The sequence below is a fragment of the Diabrotica virgifera genome, chromosome 3 (genome assembly GCF_917563875.1).
Source record: "Diabrotica virgifera virgifera chromosome 3, PGI_DIABVI_V3a".
NCBI classification, from domain to species: domain Eukaryota; kingdom Metazoa; phylum Arthropoda; class Insecta; order Coleoptera; family Chrysomelidae; genus Diabrotica; species Diabrotica virgifera.
In genome coordinates, this window is record NC_065445.1 from 74,496,511 (window position 1) to 74,515,003 (window position 18,493).

Sequence of the window (18,493 nt, forward strand, 5' to 3'; positions counted from 1 at the left end):
ATATGCTTTGCAAATTTACAATAATGCAAAACATTTACAATATAATTACTCATCGGAACAATTAGTCGAACTGATTGCAAGACATTTCGAGGAAACGCTGGAAGACCATATCACATTGCAAAATTACAAAGACATAGATAGTTTATGCCAATTCCTACAAATAAGAGAATCACGTCTAAGAGAAAGAAAATCAAGAAGGTCGCGAGAAGATTACAGGCCCCGAGAAACACAAGATTACAGAGATAGAAATCAAAATAGGAGGGACTATACAAGACGAGATTTTAATCCCAGAAGGGAAAACGAAAATAGAGACAACGGAAGAGGAAATTATGAACAAAGAAATAGGCAATGGAATGAGGATAGAAATCGAGAATACCAGAATAGAAACACCACACGCTCAAATCAAGAAAACAGAAATAATGGTAGACAAAATGAACAGGGATATCGAGAAAAACCTTCCATAGAGGTATCAATCCGCCAATGAATAAGCAGAATTGCTTATAAAGAGGAAGAAGAAGAAGAAGATGTTTAAGTTTTAAAATAGGTCCTGAGGCCAGGTTCTATCTAGTCTCCTTGTAGCAGGGCCATTATGGAATAATTCCCTTACTAACTCATTTTCATGGTGAATGGTACGCTCATTTTGTGACTCCGTGGCTCGATGGATTTTTTCTCTGACGAAAGGTATATTTAAGTCTTCGTGAAGTGTTTGATTACTAACGTACCATGGTGCATCCACTATTGATCTTAGAACTTTAAACTGAAATATTTGGATGATATTCAGTGATGCTGACTTTGCACAGCCCTAGAGGTGTAAGTCCGTAGTACCAAATAGGTTTGAGTATTGCTCTATAGAGAAGAATTTTGTTTTGGATGTTGAGTTTTGATCTGCGCCCAAGGAGCCAATACATTTGCCGGAATTTCAAGTCTAGCTGTCTTCTTTTTGTCTGGATATGTTTCTTCCAAGTAAGACGTTCTTCAAGATGGAGGCCAAGGTATTTAGCGTCTGTTACTGTTGGTATTCGTACATTTTCCATTCTTACGGGTGGGCATGTGTTGTGGCGGTTGGTAAACGTTATTTGAGATGATTTTGTTTTGTTTACTTTTGTTCGCCATTTTGTGTACCATTCACTGAGTATGTCCAGATGGTGTTGCAGGTCTTGTGAGGCTTGTATGGGATCTTCATTTACAGCTAGTATTGCTACGTCATCAGCAAATGAAGCGATCGTAGTATTATGAGACTCTGGTATATCGGCTGTGTAGGTAGAGTGAGAAAAGCAGCGGACCGAGAACACTACCTTGCGGAACTCCGGAGTTAATAGGACAGAGGCTGGATTGTTGGTCTTTGAATTTTACAGAGAAATATCTATTTGATAAGTAGGATTTGATTAAGAGGAAATAGTTACTAGATAGAGCTAATTTTACTTTGTAAAGCAGACCTCTGTGCCAAACTTTGTCAGACGCTTGTGAGATATCTAGGAATACAGCGTTGCAGTATTTCCTTTCTTCGAGAGTTTTTTATATTTCATTTACTATTCGATGGACTTGTTGTGTAGTAGAGTGATTTTCCCGAAAACCAAACTGATGTTCTGGTAGTAATGTTAGGAACTCATGACCTGCGTATATTCTTTGTAGCAGCAATCTTTCAAAAAATTGACGATAATTATTATACGCTAGATTTTTATGTATTTTTGTCGTTAAAAAAGGCTAGAAATATAATATTCAGCAAATTGTTTGTCCAAATTATTTTTAGAAGATCTACTCATCTTAATGATGGCCTAATATTTTTTTTGGCTTGGACTATAGTCATTCAGCCAGTCTCAATTAATAGGTCGGAGTGCGAAATCCTTGGTAACTATCTGTTGTCTGAGCTTTTTACAAATTTATAAAGACACAGACCGATATTATAAGTTAATGATGTTAACTACGAATCCAATTCATCATATATATATATATATATATATATATATATATATATATATATATATATATATATATATATATATATTGTTATATTTCTATTTGATATGAAAATTAAAATTTGATAATTATAGACAAAATTCAATTTAATATAAAATATTTTCAATTTTCTCAACCACGGGCATATAAATTTAGAACAACCTGTATACAACAAATTGTTATATTTAATTTTAAGAAGTGATTAAATAAGACTCAAGTGAAATCGATAATAGGTAATTATCGTTGTTCGCGGAAGGATCGATCATTAGCCGATGCTAAATAAGACTAAGTGGAAATAGAGAATAGGTCATTAAAATTTGTATATAGTAGAAAGTAATTTTAGAATGGGAATTAACTATTTTCTTTGAAATCCATTAAGCATATTTAGAAAGTTTAAAAATTGGTTTTGAGGAATACTGCGAATGAGAGTTGGTGGTGGAATTTTGGTTTGTGAATCTGGAAGGGATATTTAGAAAGTAGGGGAATGAATGACAAATAGAGAGCAGAATGTTTTGAGCTGTCGAGAAGTGAAGTCGAGTAGTAGACGGTAGTGTACGGAGAGTGAGAAAGCCGGTGTAGTTCCGTGAGTGTGGAGTATCTATCGTAGAACGAGAGGTAGGCCAGGTTGAGAGTAAAAGAACCTCCTTGAGCCAAGAGTTCCCGGTAGCTGATGGCAGTTTCGAAAAAGGTAGAACACAGCATCACGACAGAAGCAGGAAACGAGAGCTATACGAGCTAGTTTCAGAGGAGAACATTACTGGAAGCCAGGACGAGGTTTTGATTGCAGCCAAGGATAGCAGGAAACGGGTCTTGTGTGAAGACATTCTCAGTGCACCAGAAAAAGGTCAGTCTCATTTGTTTGGACATGAATGTATGGGTTTTTCGTAGTAAATACCACATTTAAAATTGAAGAAACATAATCAATAATATCAGAAAAGCTTCATCAAACTTAAATAGAATTATTGCTAATAAATCATAATAGTTAAATGTTAATAAAAACTTTCAATTGGAAATCAAAAGGAAATAAGATTCCCATGTGTAAATGTTATGTTTAAGAATAATAAGATATAGCAAATATTAAGCAGTGATTGCCATTTAAATAAAATAAACAATATTTTGATTACAATTGTAACCCATATGTGTTATTATTTTACTCTTTTCTTTCCTATCCCGATTAGGAACCATTAAGAAATACTTAGAAGCCACGTATGTAAGTAATTAATTTTATAAAAAGCCCTGAGATTGAAAACATATTGATATGTGATCTGGTAAATTAATTAGATTATTATTAATGCATTGATTAAATTAAATGACATATGAAAATATTATCTCATATCAATAATCAAGATCACAACAACTGTCGTCCAACGTGGAGGGCATTGTAAAGTATTTCTAGTGGCAAATTTGAAGGATAGAAAGAGTAAAGCCGGTATTTGAAAATTTATATGCCTGTGGTAAAAAGTGAGATACTTACATTTGATAACATAAAAATTTAGATCTCTTTAGGTACAAATTTTACATAACTGATTTAATATTTTATTTTTACGATATTTACATTTGATATATTTATTGACAATTTATAATATTTGGGTGAGAAAAAGTCGTCTTGGTAACATACTAGTAAAATTTCATATTTGGCGGGGACAGTACTTCTTGAAAACAAATGTCTGTGACAAGAAGCCAAAGCAAAGACAACAAAAAACAAAAAGAACATTCAGACCAAGAAGATATCTTAGACACGACAATCATGGCATCAGAACAGCAAGAATTATCAGGAATAGATAAACTATTACAACTGATGCAACTCCAGTCACAAAAAATGGATGAAGCAAAAAGGACAATGGATAAAAATCAGGAAGAAACATCAAAGAAAATGGATGAATCACAAAAAAAAATGGATAAAGTGGATCAAAAAATGGATGAAACACAGAAAAAAATGGATGACAATCAACAGGAAACAAAACAAGCCATAGAAGAAAACAACAGAAATATAGAGAGTATTAAGAAGGAAATGGTTAAAAAAATAGAAGAGATTGCAGAAAAGAGCGAGAAACAGGAGTTAGAGATTAAAGAAATCAAAATCAAAATAAAGGAGGTAACGAATTGCCAGAAAAAGGAAATAGAAAATTTGGAAAATAAGTTGGAAAATGCTATTCAAGTAGACAGAGAAGAAGTGGAAAAAAGAATCACAGAAATAGAAAAACAAGTCACCGAAAACAGGACGCAACAGAATGTCGGAGAAAGAAGAGAAATGGTTATACATAGCACAGATGACGTGAAGATAAGGTTTGGCGGGGATGTAAGAAGATTACACCCAGTGCCGTTCATAAATAGCCTGAAAAAGAAAATACAGCACATCGGAAATTTCGAAACAGCAAAAGAAACTATCAGAAACCATCTCAAATATGAAGCAAGCCTATGGTTCGATAGCAAAGAAGAAGAATTCGGCAATTGGCAACAATTTGAACAAAAATTTTTGAATTATTTCTGGGGAAAGGTCCAACAATTGGAAATTAACAAGGAATTGCAAAATGGGAAATACAATGATAGGATGGGTGTATCAGAAAGGACATATGCTTTGCAAATTTACAATAATGCAAAACATTTACAATATAATTACTCATCGGAACAATTAGTCGAACTGATTGCAAGACATTTCGAGGAAACGCTGGAAGACCATATCACATTGCAAAATTACAAAGACATAGATAGTTTATGCCAATTCCTACAAATAAGAGAATCACGTCTAAGAGAAAGAAAATCAAGAAGGTCGCGAGAAGATTACAGGCCCCGAGAAACACAAGATTACAGAGATAGAAATCAAAATAGGAGGGACTATACAAGACGAGATTTTAATCCCAGAAGGGAAAACGAAAATAGAGACAACGGAAGAGGAAATTATGAACAAAGAAATAGGCAATGGAATGAGGATAGAAATCGAGAATACCAGAATAGAAACACCACACGCTCAAATCAAGAAAACAGAAATAATGGTAGACAAAATGAACAGGGATATCGAGAAAACCGAAACAGATCCGACAGACCAAGAGAAAATAGAAGAGAAGTAAATAATACCCAGACAGATGAATATGACGGAGAGAGACAGTATGACGAAAATATAAACAACGATGAGCAACCGGCGTTTTTTCACGACGGCGCTCACTAAAAACCAAAAATCAAACAGGAATCTTTTGTCACCCCAAGGAGTTTATTAAATTGGCAGGAAACAACGAAAAGAAAAATGGAGTTAATTTAAAATTTGTGGATGGATTTATCAACGAGAAACCAATTAAAATTATGATAGACACTGGATCTGAAATAACATTGGTCAACAGAAAACTAATAGAAGAAGTTAACTTAACAAATTTAATTTACAAAATACCTAGGGTAAATTTAGTGGGCGCAAACAAACGGACATTGGCAACTATAAATGAAGGCATACGAGTAATGGTACGACTGGGTAAGAATATGTATGCACTACAATGTGTAATAATGCCAAATATGTCACATGACATGATAGTAGGAGTTGACGAATTGGCAGAAAAACATGTAGTGATAGATTTTAAAAATAATACGATGAAACTAACAGAAGAAAAAGAAAAAGAACAGGACAAGGAACATGAGAAACAAAATACGGACGAATCAGGTAAAGAACAAACAGTGGAAATGAATTTGGCAGCGAAGCAAGGACAAAGAAAAAAAAGGAGAAAAGGTCGGAAAAGGATAAAAGAAAATGAAACCTGTGGCTCCTCAAAAGAAGAGTTGAGCCCAGAAGAAGAAAGTTTGAGAGTATCAGAAACAAAGGAAACCTGGAATTCCTCAAAAGAAGAGACGAGCTCAGGAGAAGAAGAAATAAAGCTAAAAAATGAAAGTGAAAAGAATATGATTGAAACAGTAGTATTTGAAGAGGAGGTATATGCAAACGAGGATGCAGAATGCACGGTAAACATGTGTGAAGAATCTGAAAAAAAAGACAGAAAATTGATATGTGGAGAAGGGAAAGAAAAAGAATTGCGGTTGATGTTAAGAAACTACGAAAATTTGATCAATGAGGAAAACAGAGTGGCGAAAAAGTACGAACATTCATTTGAGGTGAAAAACTTGGGAAATTTTCGATCAAAGACTTACCCGATTCCATACAAGTATCGACAAGAGGTGAAAGAAGAAATAAATAAAATGTTGGAAGATCAAATCATCGAAAGATGTGATTCACCGTATGTTAACCCGATTGTGATAGTAAAGAAAAGCAATGGAGAATTGAGATTATGTTTAGATGCCAGGAATATCAACCAGCACACTGTATCACAATATGAATCACCTCTAAACATCGAGGCCATTTTTGGAAGAATCACCGGGTCACACATATTTTCGAAAATTGACTTAAAACACAGTTTTTGGTTGATACCGTTAGCTGAAAAGTGTAGAAACTACACCGCTTTTTCTATTGATGGTATTGTCTACCGGTTTAAGGTAGTGCCATTTGGATTGCAGAGTGCTTGTGCTGCACTCGTCCGAGCTTTACATACCATTTTGAATCGCCATGAAGATTTCATAGTTCATTATATCGATGATTTATTAATTTTTTCACAAGATACTCAGAGTCATCTGGAACACATAGAAATAATTCTGAAAGAATTGGACACAGCGGGATTGAAATTAAACATTGAAAAATGTCAATTTTTTCAAAAAGAAGTCATTTATTTGGGTTTTCAATTGGACACCAAAACAGTAAGATTAGCCGAAGACAGAGTCAAGCTCATAGATGAATACCCAAGACCAACGAATTTGAAAACATTGAGAGGTTTTCTTGGCACGATAAATTATTTTAAAAAGCTGATTCCCGATTTGAGCCAAAAGGAAATCCCTCTGATAAAATTGCTTAAAAAAGGAATAAAATGGAATTGGAAAGAAGAACAGGAGGAAGCTTTCGAAACATTAAAACGAGAATTCTCAAAAGGAACGAAAATATACCACCCCATTTACAATTTACCTTTTATACTCCGAACTGATGCGTCCATACAAAAATTTGCAGGAGTTCTGTCTCAAATACAAAACGACCAAGAAGTACCGATATGTTTTATATCTCGAGTGACTAAAACACATGAGAGAAAATATAGTGTTACAGAATTGGAGTTTGCCAGTGTACTATATTGCGTAAACAAATTGAGGTTTTACTTATTGGGAGCAAAATTCACAATCGAAACAGACCATGCAGCTTTAGTACATATCATGAAGAATAGATTAGTAAATAATAGAATACATAGAGGCATTATATTATTACAGGAGTATGATTTTGAGTTCCGATATATAAAAGGAAAAGACAACATAATAGCCGACGCTCTAACACGGGATGAGGACACCGGAAAAAAGGAAACAATTACTCTACAGGTGGGACTAAATAGATTAATACAAGAAGAAGGGATATATTCGTTAAATGAGATAAGGACAAACCAGGAAGACCTAGAGGAAAGAGAGAAAAGAAGAGCGGAAGCAGAAAATAACATATATTTTAAGAGAATAGACGGAAAGGAACTATATTTAGTGACACAGACATTGGCCGAAAAGATAATAAAGAAATTACATGAGGACAATGAGCATATCGGTAGCAGAAAAGTTTGGCTCGTTTTTTGGGAAAATTACATAAGCCGACAGGATTACCGCATTGCAAAGGAAATTACCCAGAAGTGCGATGTATGTCAAAAATATAAGAGTCGGAATTTCAAAAACGAAAATGTTGCCAAAAATATTGAAGCCCGAAACAAACTAGACATTGTAGCAATAGATATGTTAAGCGATCTAATTATGACCACTAAAAGGAACAAACATATTCTGGTAATGGTGGATGTGTTTTCAAAATACGTAAAATTATATAGTTGCCGCACCACAAAGGGGGAAGAAATATTAAGAAAAATCGACAATTTTATAGCCATAGTAGGAACACCAAAAAAGATTCTACTGGACAATGCAACGTATTTCCGAAATGATCGTTTCAAGGGACAACTTCGAGAACGAGGAATAGAGACAAATTTTGTCAGCATCAGGCATCCACAGAGTAATCCTTCGGAACGATTCATACAGGAAGTGACGAAATTTCTTCGCATTGCAACAGATGGTCAACATCGCCACTGGGACAGGAAAATGGCGGAAATAGAAAGGTATCTAAATACAATTCCGAGCACAGTAACAAAAGAGACCCCAGAATACATCATGAAGGGTGTACTGCCGATAAGGCCATGGGAAGACCAAGAGCCAAAAGAATATCAACAGGTGATTGAAACCGTACAGAGAAGATTACGGCGAAGCAACGAAAAATATATCCAAAGACAGGAACAAAATAGAAAAAGAAGACCAGTGACTTTCCAAAAGGGTGAAAAAGTACTCGTGAGGGCATTACGAGTATCAAATCTTCCTGGGGGCATTTGCGCAAAGTTGATGCCTGTTTTCGAAGGCCCGTATATCGTGAATAATGAAAATGGGATAAATAGTTATGAGTTGAGGCACAGGAACTCGGAAAAGATCCGAGGAATTTATAATATTCACGATGTATACAAATATCACGAATAAAAGACAGAATTACATGAAGTAGATAGTAAGTTAGGATATAAGACGTAGATTAAAGTAAGGAAATATACAGGGAGTTGGTTTTGCCTCGAGAAAATTTATTTAAAAATGCAGATAAATTTTATCGAATACAAGGCGGGGATTTGTTATATTTCTATTTGATATGAAAATTAAAATTTGATAATTATAGACAAAATTCAATTTAATATAAAATATTTTCAATTTTCTCAACCACGGGCATATAAATTTAGAACAACCTGTATACAACAAATTGTTATATTTAATTTTAAGAAGTGATTAAATAAGACTCAAGTGAAATCGATAATAGGTAATTATCGTTGTTCGCGGAAGGATCGATCATTAGCCGATGCTAAATAAGACTAAGTGGAAATAGAGAATAGGTCATTAAAATTTGTATATAGTAGAAAGTAATTTTAGAATGGGAATTAACTATTTTCTTTGAAATCCATTAAGCATATTTAGAAAGTTTAAAAATTGGTTTTGAGGAATACTGCGAATGAGAGTTGGTGGTGGAATTTTGATTTGTGAATCTGGAAGGGATATTTAGAAAGTAGGGGAATGAATGACAAATAGAGAGCAGAATGTTTTGAGCTGTCGAGAAGTGAAGTCGAGTAGTAGACGGTAGTGTACGGAGAGTGAGAAAGCCGGTGTAGTTCCGTGAGTGTGGAGTATCTATCGTAGAACGAGAGGTAGGCCAGGTTGAGAGTAAAAGAACCTCCTTGAGCCAAGAGTTCCCGGTAGCTGATGGCAGTTTCGAAAAAGGTAGAACACAGCATCACGACAGAAGCAGGAAACGAGAGCTATACGAGCTAGTTTCAGAGGAGAACATTACTGGAAGCCAGGACGAGGTTTTGATTGCAGCCAAGGATAGCAGGAAACGGGTCTTGTGTGAAGACATTCTCAGTGCACCAGAAAAAGGTCAGTCTCATTTGTTTGGACATGAATGTATGGGTTTTTCGTAGTAAATACCACATTTAAAATTGAAGAAACATAATCAATAATATCAGAAAAGCTTCATCAAACTTAAATAGAATTATTGCTAATAAATCATAATAGTTAAATGTTAATAAAAACTTTCAATTGGAAATCAAAAGGAAATAAGATTCCCATGTGTAAATGTTATGTTTAAGAATAATAAGATATAGCAAATATTAAGCAGTGATTGCCATTTAAATAAAATAAACAATATTTTGATTACAATTGTAACCCATATGTGTTATTATTTTACTCTTTTCTTTCCTATCCCGATTAGGAACCATTAAGAAATACTTAGAAGCCACGTATGTAAGTAATTAATTTTATAAAAAGCCCTGAGATTGAAAACATATTGATATGTGATCTGGTAAATTAATTAGATTATTATTAATGCATTGATTAAATTAAATGACATATGAAAATATTATCTCATATCAATAATCAAGATCACAACAATATATATATATATATATATATATATATATATATATATATATAATAAATAAAACCCTTCTCAAATAAGTGAAGAAATACAAATTTTGGTCACATGAAACGAATGATCAAAATGTTCGAAGTCGTATTGAAATTTCAAAGCTTCTTTTTATAAAAATAAAGAGAACATATAATACTCGTGATATAAGTTTCCCTCTACGAATAATAATGTTAAATTAGTATCTATGTGTTTAGCAACATATGTACAGCGTAGAAGAATGGACCATCAAACATAACAAAATAAACAAGCTAAGAATGCGAACATTATCACAAGGAAAACTTTGTTTGCGGTTCGCAAACATCATTTTTTTTATATTACTAAATAGGTATTTGTATAATAACGTAAGTCGAATATTAGGGACAACTGATGGAAAAATACAGGAATAAAGAGACCAACGCTCATATGGTATTCATTGATCTTGAGAAAGCATATGATAGAGTTCCTCGAGAGATTCTGTGGTCGGCACTCAATAAGAAAGGAGTCTCTGGCGAATATGTAAAGATTGTGAGTGATATGTATGAGGGAGTAACGACTAGTGGACAGGTGTAGGAGATACTGATAAATTTCAGGTGAAAGTAGGATTGCAAAAAGGCTCGGTGCTTAGTCCTTATTTATTCTCATTAGTTTTGGACCAGATAACAGCGAAACTACAGGGTAGCATTCCATGGTGTCTAATGTATGCTGATGATGTAGTGTTAATAAGAAATAGTGAAAGAGACTTAGAACAAAAACTGGAACAGTGGAGACAAGCTCTGGAGGAAAAAGGTTTAAAACTTAGTAGGACAAAAACAGAGTATTTGGAATGTTCATTTAAAGATGGAGTTACTACAAATAAAATGGTATCTTTGGATGGTGAAATGATTGTGAAAAGCAATAGTTTTAAGTACCTAGGATCGGTATTACAGAGTAATGGAGAAATATATGGAGATGCATGCAGTAGAATTAGGGCTGGATGGATGAAGTGGAAAGAAGCGAGTGGTGTGTTGTGTGACAGAAAAATTCCAATGAAGCTGAAGGGAAAATTCTATAAAACAGCCATAAGACCGGCTATGATGCACGGAACTGAATGTTGGGCAGTGAAAAACAAAGAGGAACAACGAATGCATGTGGCGGAAATGAGAATGCTTAGATGGATGAGTGGAGTGAGAAAGAAGAATAAAATTAGAAATGAGTATATTAAGGGAAGTCTAGGTGTGGCACCAATTGATGCCAAAATGAGAGAGCATAGGTTAAGATGGTTTGGTCATGTTCAACGTCGATACGTCTGGGCGTGATGACGTGATAAATGATTTTTTTGTAATGATAATAGTTCTGTGATACCTCATTTGAAAGGTTATTCAATTCTCTATTCAGTAATATAAATATTAACGTACCCAATTATTTATACAGGGTGACAAATTTTTTTTGAAATATATCCATTGATACAAAAAGAAGAATGTGTGTAATTTATTTAATATATAATACATTTTACTACTATCATAAAACAAGAAAAAATGTTTATTTAACAAATATACATTGCTCTTCGCTTAAATTTAATGTTCAAACTGCCAATAAGAGGTAGGACTTGAACATTGAATTTAAGCGAAAATTAATGTTTATTTGTTATTTAACATTTTTTCTTGTTTTCTGACAGCAATAAAATGTATTTTGAATTAAATAAATTGCATATATTCTTCTTTTTGTGTAAATTAATTTAATAAAAAAATTTTGGACACTCTGTATAAATAATTATGGTACTGAAGAGAGAATTGAATAAAATTTCAAATGAGCTAGCACACGACCCCTATTCTCATTTAAAAAAATCATCGTCTAGATGGATGACGTCAATAGTATAATATATTACGCCAAAAATCGTAGGTATATTACAAATAAAAATCAATCTGTTTCGGGATTTATTTTCAACATGGCCCATTCATGAAAAAATGAATTTATTCCAACCTTTACGTGCTCACTGTATAATACGGACAGGGAAAAAATATTATTATGTATTGAATATCCTTTCCAAATAATTAAAATGTATAATGAACGGGCATAAAGATTTAAAAATGATGCATAAAACATCTAATCTTTTTAATGAATTTTGTTGGTATATCACAACTTACTGCAAATGCTTCAAATCACTAATCAGATATAGTAATCAGCAATGTATTATTCTAAAAGGAATATTTATTTTTTAGGCCAGAACTATCCCAACTTTGGCTACGGTCCACCGAAATATCACCCCCACCATCAACCATGGTATCCACACGGCCATCCACATTATCCCGGGGGTAGTCACCCTCATGGTTGTAATCACAACAACGGAAATGGACGACCAAGTCCTACCCAAACACCACCAGAAAATTCCAGTGAAAACCCAGGTGTTAGTCCTACAGTAGAATCATCAACTCTTCCACAGATTGACATTAGAGTGGGTAGAGACTAAAATTGCTTATTTAAATTGTATTAATTTATATTTAGATATAAGATAATTTCTGTATTTATTTTAATTAAGTTTATAAACAATTGTACAGTATAATTAATGTTGTTTTAATTTTTATTATAATTATCATCAATTAAAAAATGGAATGTTGAAGGATTCAAAAGTCCAATAAAGAGACAAGAATATCAAAATGCTCTCCAAATATAGCTCAACGGAATCAGAGAAGAAGATACTGAAGAGGGGGAATGGAGACAATTAGAAACAATAATAACGAAGTCTGCAGAGGAAACTGTCGGAAAAGCCAAAAAGTAAAGAAATGCGGAATGGTATGATGACCATCAATGCAGAACTGCAATAGAGGAAAAAAGGCAAGCTAGGCTTAACTAACTTCAAAGAAACACAAGAAATAGCAGGGAGATTTAAAACGAAAAGAGAATACAAGCAGCTAAAATATGCAGAAAAAGAGGCTTTTTAAAAAACAAGTAGGTACAGGAAATTCTAGAGCATAGTAACAGACGCAAAAGCAGAAAATTCTATAAAAGAATAAAAGAAAGCACACAGTAATTTAAACCTAAATCAAAAAATTATAATGAGATGGAAAAAACACTTCGAAGAAAACGTAAACGAAGACAATGCAAAAATGATAAAAACGAGATAAAATATTATTATATATTATTATAAAATATTATTATATACTGTGGAGCAGCACCGCAATATTATACGGTGAACATTGAAAATTCGAGTTATGTAGAAGTCGTTCAAATAATAAAGAAACTAAAAAACAATAAACCGCCAGGAACGGACGGAATTTCAGCAGAATGCATCCGAACTCTGGAGAAGAATTCATTACTTAATAACATTAATATGGACCAAGGTGCGAATGCCAAAGGAATGAATCAATCCGCATTAACATTTTGGTTTTACAATTGGTTGTGTGACTTGGCATCTTCTACAATTTTTCTCAATTCGTTCTTGTTTTTGCTTATGGTTACCCATTCTCTGACTCCCATCTTCTTACGGTCCTCGACTATCTAGTTCTCCCATCTAGTTTTGGGTCTTCCCCGTGGTCTGCCTGATATAGGTCTCCATTTGGAAATTTTCTTAATGACGGCTTCTGGATTTCTCCTTTCTATATGTCCCATCTATCTGAGTCTCTGTGCCTTGATAAATCTGACGATGTCTTCTCCTTTCAGAAGTCCTCTTACTTCGTGGTTCATGAGTTTTCTAATTTCATTATTACCTAAGTTTAGTGGGCCTGCTATCCTCCGAATTATTTTCCTCTCTAGGATCCTCAATAATTCTTCCTCTTTCTGGGTCAGACACATTACTTCGGCGTTCGGCACCATAATATGTGATTACTGGTCTAATTGCTGCTTTGTAAATTTTCAGTTTAGTATTCTGAGTAAGCTTCTTATCTTTTAGGAAGTTATTGTATTTCCAGTAGGCTCTGTTCCTGCCTGGATTCTTTCACTGATTACGATGCTTCTATCATTAGTTCCATTAACTGAGACTCCAAGATATTTAAAGTGTTCTACCTTTTCAAACTCAGATTCACCAATATTTAAATTTGTCACATTAACTGGATTTTTTCTTGAGCATATTAGGTATTTTGTTTCGTTTTGATTTATTTCTAAACCCCTTTTGTTTGGATGCCTCCTTGCATAACTTCATAAATTCTTCCTTTAAACTGTTCAGGTTCCTGCTAATTAATGCTATGTCGTCAGCATACGCCACAAGTTGCGACGTCGATTGTACCCTTTATTTCTGTAGCTCTTATTGTTCCTTCTATTGCGACAAATACGACATAGAAATATATAATATGTAGGTATAGATTTAAAACAAGCTTTTAATAGTGCGAAAAGAGACAAAATGCTGGAAGACCTTCGTAATCTAGGTTTACCTGAGAAATATTATATCAACCTCATAAAAATGACGTTGCAGGGTTCAAAAGCCGCAGTCAGAGTAGATGGACAACTGACTCCTCTGTTTGACATCAACATGGGAGTGAGACAGGGAGATGCTCTATCAACCATACTATTCAACCTAGTTCTTGAGTCAGTCATCAGAAAAACCAATGTAACCGGCCATATAAAAACCAAAACAGTACAAACTACTGTAGGTATGTGCAGTCGATGCAGCTATCATTAGTAGGAACAAGCCACGACTAATGGAAGCGTTCAAAGAAATTGATCCTCGAAGCAAGAAAAAGGGGCTTAAAATAAACGAAGCAAAAACGAAGTACATGACCGTCAAAAGAACATTAGACAATGAAAATAATGTAGCAACAGACAATTACAGTAATAAACTATTTTCAATGGGAAATAAGCCACAATTTTATCAAAAAAATGATTTTATTAACGTTTCGACGCCCAAGTCAAGTGTCGTTTTCAAAATAAAAAATAATACTAAATTAAACAAAAATGTTGTTGCTTAGTAAAAAATTCTTCTAATAATTTATTTAATCTGACTCATTTATATCGGCAATTCAGACATGTGTTATACATTTTAAAGTAGAAGACTTTAAAATGATTTTGCCAATATTGATGAGTTGCGTTTCTGGGACGACTTTACTAAAAGATAGTTCATTTGATTACATGAAATCAACCCAACTCAAGAATATCCGCCACAAAAAATCATAGAATGTGATCTGTCTTTAAAAAGACAACCAAATGCAACGGTGTCAGTAAAATTCTCGCGCTAGAGACTCCATAGTAAATCACGAGGGAAAACCAGGAAAAAACCTCGTGATACCATCCAGACATCGTAAGTATTTGTGCTTACATTTAGTTTACTCTCAAATCTAATACCAAATTCCAACTTTAATATATATATATATATATATATATATATATATATATATATATATATATATATATATATATATATATATATATATATGCTTTCTGTTGTTTAACGGGTTTGACTCCGCGTTGAATAAGTTTGGTTTTGAGAAAAACCATTATTTTGACGACGTTTCGGCAAGATCTCACTTGCCATTGTCAAGTCAGGTAGTTCCGCTTCTCGCTGTTGCTTGACTACTTCAAGCAACAGTAGTCTACTTCAAGCAACAGCGAGAAGCGGAACTACCTGACTTGACAATGGCAAGTGAGATCTTCCCGAAACGTCGTCAAAATAATGGTTTTTCTCAAAACCAAACTTATTCAACGCGGAGTCAAACCCGGAAAACAACAGAAAGCACATATAGCTCCCGCGGAAACTTCAAGTGTAACATATATATATATATATATATATATATATATATATATATATATATATATATATATATATACTGATAAATGACACGTAACGGAGCCCGAAGACAAACGGGCAGTTTCAGAGCCCTGCACTTCCTATTGGTTACGGCGTGTATACTTTGTACCTATCGCCTTAAAATCACTTAAAACCTATAGAGGGGAAAGCAGAGGGGTAAAGTTTTTTCCGTAGAATTGTCGTTAGAAACGAATTTCACCTTTTGAAGCCCAAAAGATATTACTTGAACCTTTAGAAGCCCACTGTTTAAAAATCTATATACTATTGCAACGTTTTAAAGCCTAGCGGTGTTGCTAGGTTACTGATACTATTAATAGTACATCTATTTTTAGACTCAAGGTTATATTTGAATATTGTCCATTATTATTATCAGTGTTATAGGAGAAGAACCGGGCTTCTCACAGTTGCATTCGTGTTGTTTGCTTTTATATGGTAGTATTACTACTTTGATATTGGGAATAAAGTAAGTATTATTTTACTATTTATTTTAAACGATTTTTTCAGTTTAATATGGACTGAATCGTATTATAACGAAGATAGATTATAGAGGCTCTCTATCAGATTATCAAACATTGCTTAGGAACTATTGCTCATCTACGGAAGATGATGAGAGAAGGTTAATAAAACTCTTATACAGTGTATTTACATAAGTTTTAGCATACAGGGGAAAATATTTTATTATAATAATTAAGAGAAAAAATCATTTTCCATCAAGATTTTATCAATATTATACTAATTTTACCTGTGAATGTGATTATTGCTGAAAGTAAAGTACATTTATTTTCGACAATATTAAAAATCATTATAAAGAAAAGGGGTTTAGAATTGAATATATTGTTTATTTACATAAAAAAAGTTAAAATAATTTTTATTTTTTTGTCATTTACTTTGCGATAAACTTTTAAAATATAAGTTTGTACCTACCTACATTAATGTATAATAAATATGGGAATATTGTTTATGTTTGAAAAGGTAGAACTACAAGCAGCATTAACTACACAAGGAAGATAAAATTCACCTAATCATCATGGCCTATGAATGAATACTTTGGATGTTTTTCTCATTATATATTTGTTATAATCTGACCTCGACTCCAATTGATTGACTTGCTCTTTTCCAGAATAAATTAACCTCCATCAGTCATGAAAAAACGAACGGAAAAAATACTAAATCTGACGCGGCGTGACGAGAGTAATCTACTTTTTTTACCAGATTACGAGACAACAAAGGGTTTACAAACATATTATAAAAATAAAGCATTAACCCATCTAAGTTTGACAGCTGCTGCAAAAGGTGAGCTAAAAGATGTCTATGATTTTGAAGATCATGAAGAAAAAGATGTACAGCTAGTTAAGAGACACAATATTGAGAAATGCAATGAAGAAATAAATAAAAAAATAGTTGTATTGGAAGATCAACAAATAAGACCGCAACCAGACCACACCAGTGAGAAAATTTTAGAAGCGTACTCTCCTCTTAGACATGTACCTCGAAGACAAAGACCCAATAAAAAAATGGAGAAAAAAATAGTTATATTGGAAGATCTACAAATACTACCACCATCAGACATCACCAGTAAGGACATTTTAGGAGCGTACTCTCCTCTAAGAAATGTAACTCGAAGACAAAGAGAACCGTCAGAAGAATCTAAAGAAAACTATGATATTGATGAAATGGAAGAACCTTCTCGATCTTCTGGGAGTGAGTATCTACCTTCAAGCGATGATGAGGAAAATGAAGAATTTCCGCTTATACGTTATGAAAGAATTAGTAAAGCTGAAGGTAAAGGTACCAAAAAAACAAAAAAATATATAAGCAACAATTATTCTTACCAGTCTAATGAAATATCCACAACTACTACCTTGCTTGATCAAAATTTAAAACCAAAAGAAGAAAGCTTTGAATTAGAAACTACAAGTAAGCACGTAGACCCTTTTATAGTTAACTTCGGTAAATTTGTAGGACCCTCTCATGTTAAAGTTGAGTCACACTTCAGTCGTTCACAAGACAAAAAAACAACATGTCCGTATTGCTTGGACGATGTAACCCATTTTGCACGACACTTGATTAGAAGACATTGTGATCAAGGTGCTGTTAAGGAATTTTCGTCATTTCCTCCAAATTACCACAAAAGAAAATTATTGTTAGATGCTATTCGCCGTCAGGGAAATTTTGTTAGTTCCTTATCAACTAATAATATAAGACCTGTACGAAGACCCAAGGAAGCTGAAGATGTAGATACATCATTATTTGTTTCTTGCCCCGATTGCATGGGATTCTTTAGAAGAACTTATTTAAGAAGACATAGAAAGCAATGTCCTGCCAGATCTAAATGTAAAACTGTCAAACGTGAAAATCATTTATCTTTATCACAAGTATTCACTGTATGTTCAGGTGTACACGGTGATTTTCTTGCTTCTTTGCGTTTAAAAAAAGAAGTTTTTCCAATTATGCGAAGTGACGAGATTTCAAGAACTGCTATGAAAGATATGCTCATTTGCTCATATGCTGAAAGCTTGCTAAGAAAGCACAAGCGTGCTCAAATAAGAAATGTTATCTCAAATAAAATGAGAGAATTGGGACGACTTCTTATAAGTTTGAGAAATACAACTGGAATTCAACTACTATTTGATGCTTTGAAACCACAGTTTTTTGATAATATTGTCGGAGCTGTAAAAGTTATTAGCGGATATTGTGAAGAAACCAAAACCTTTCAAGCGAGCAGTTTGGCACTACACATGGGGACCACGCTTAAACAAGTTTGTGACATAGCTACAAAGAATGTCCTATTATAA

General features: G+C 33.6%; 1 protein-coding gene across 2 annotated transcripts in view; it reads left to right on the top strand.

Annotated features, from left to right (window-relative positions):
• Nucleotides 1–12,524, top strand: part of LOC114337095 (protein pygopus-like) — a 92,001-nt gene extending 79,477 nt beyond the window's left edge. For both annotated transcript variants that reach the window (XM_028287473.2, XM_028287474.2), the window contains one exon: nt 12,184–12,524. In XM_028287473.2, the coding sequence (XP_028143274.1) occupies nt 12,184–12,431 (248 nt within the window). In that variant the 3' untranslated portion in view covers nt 12,432–12,524. The remainder of the gene's footprint in view (nt 1–12,183) is intronic.
• The last annotated feature ends 5,969 nt before the right edge of the window (nt 12,525–18,493 follow it).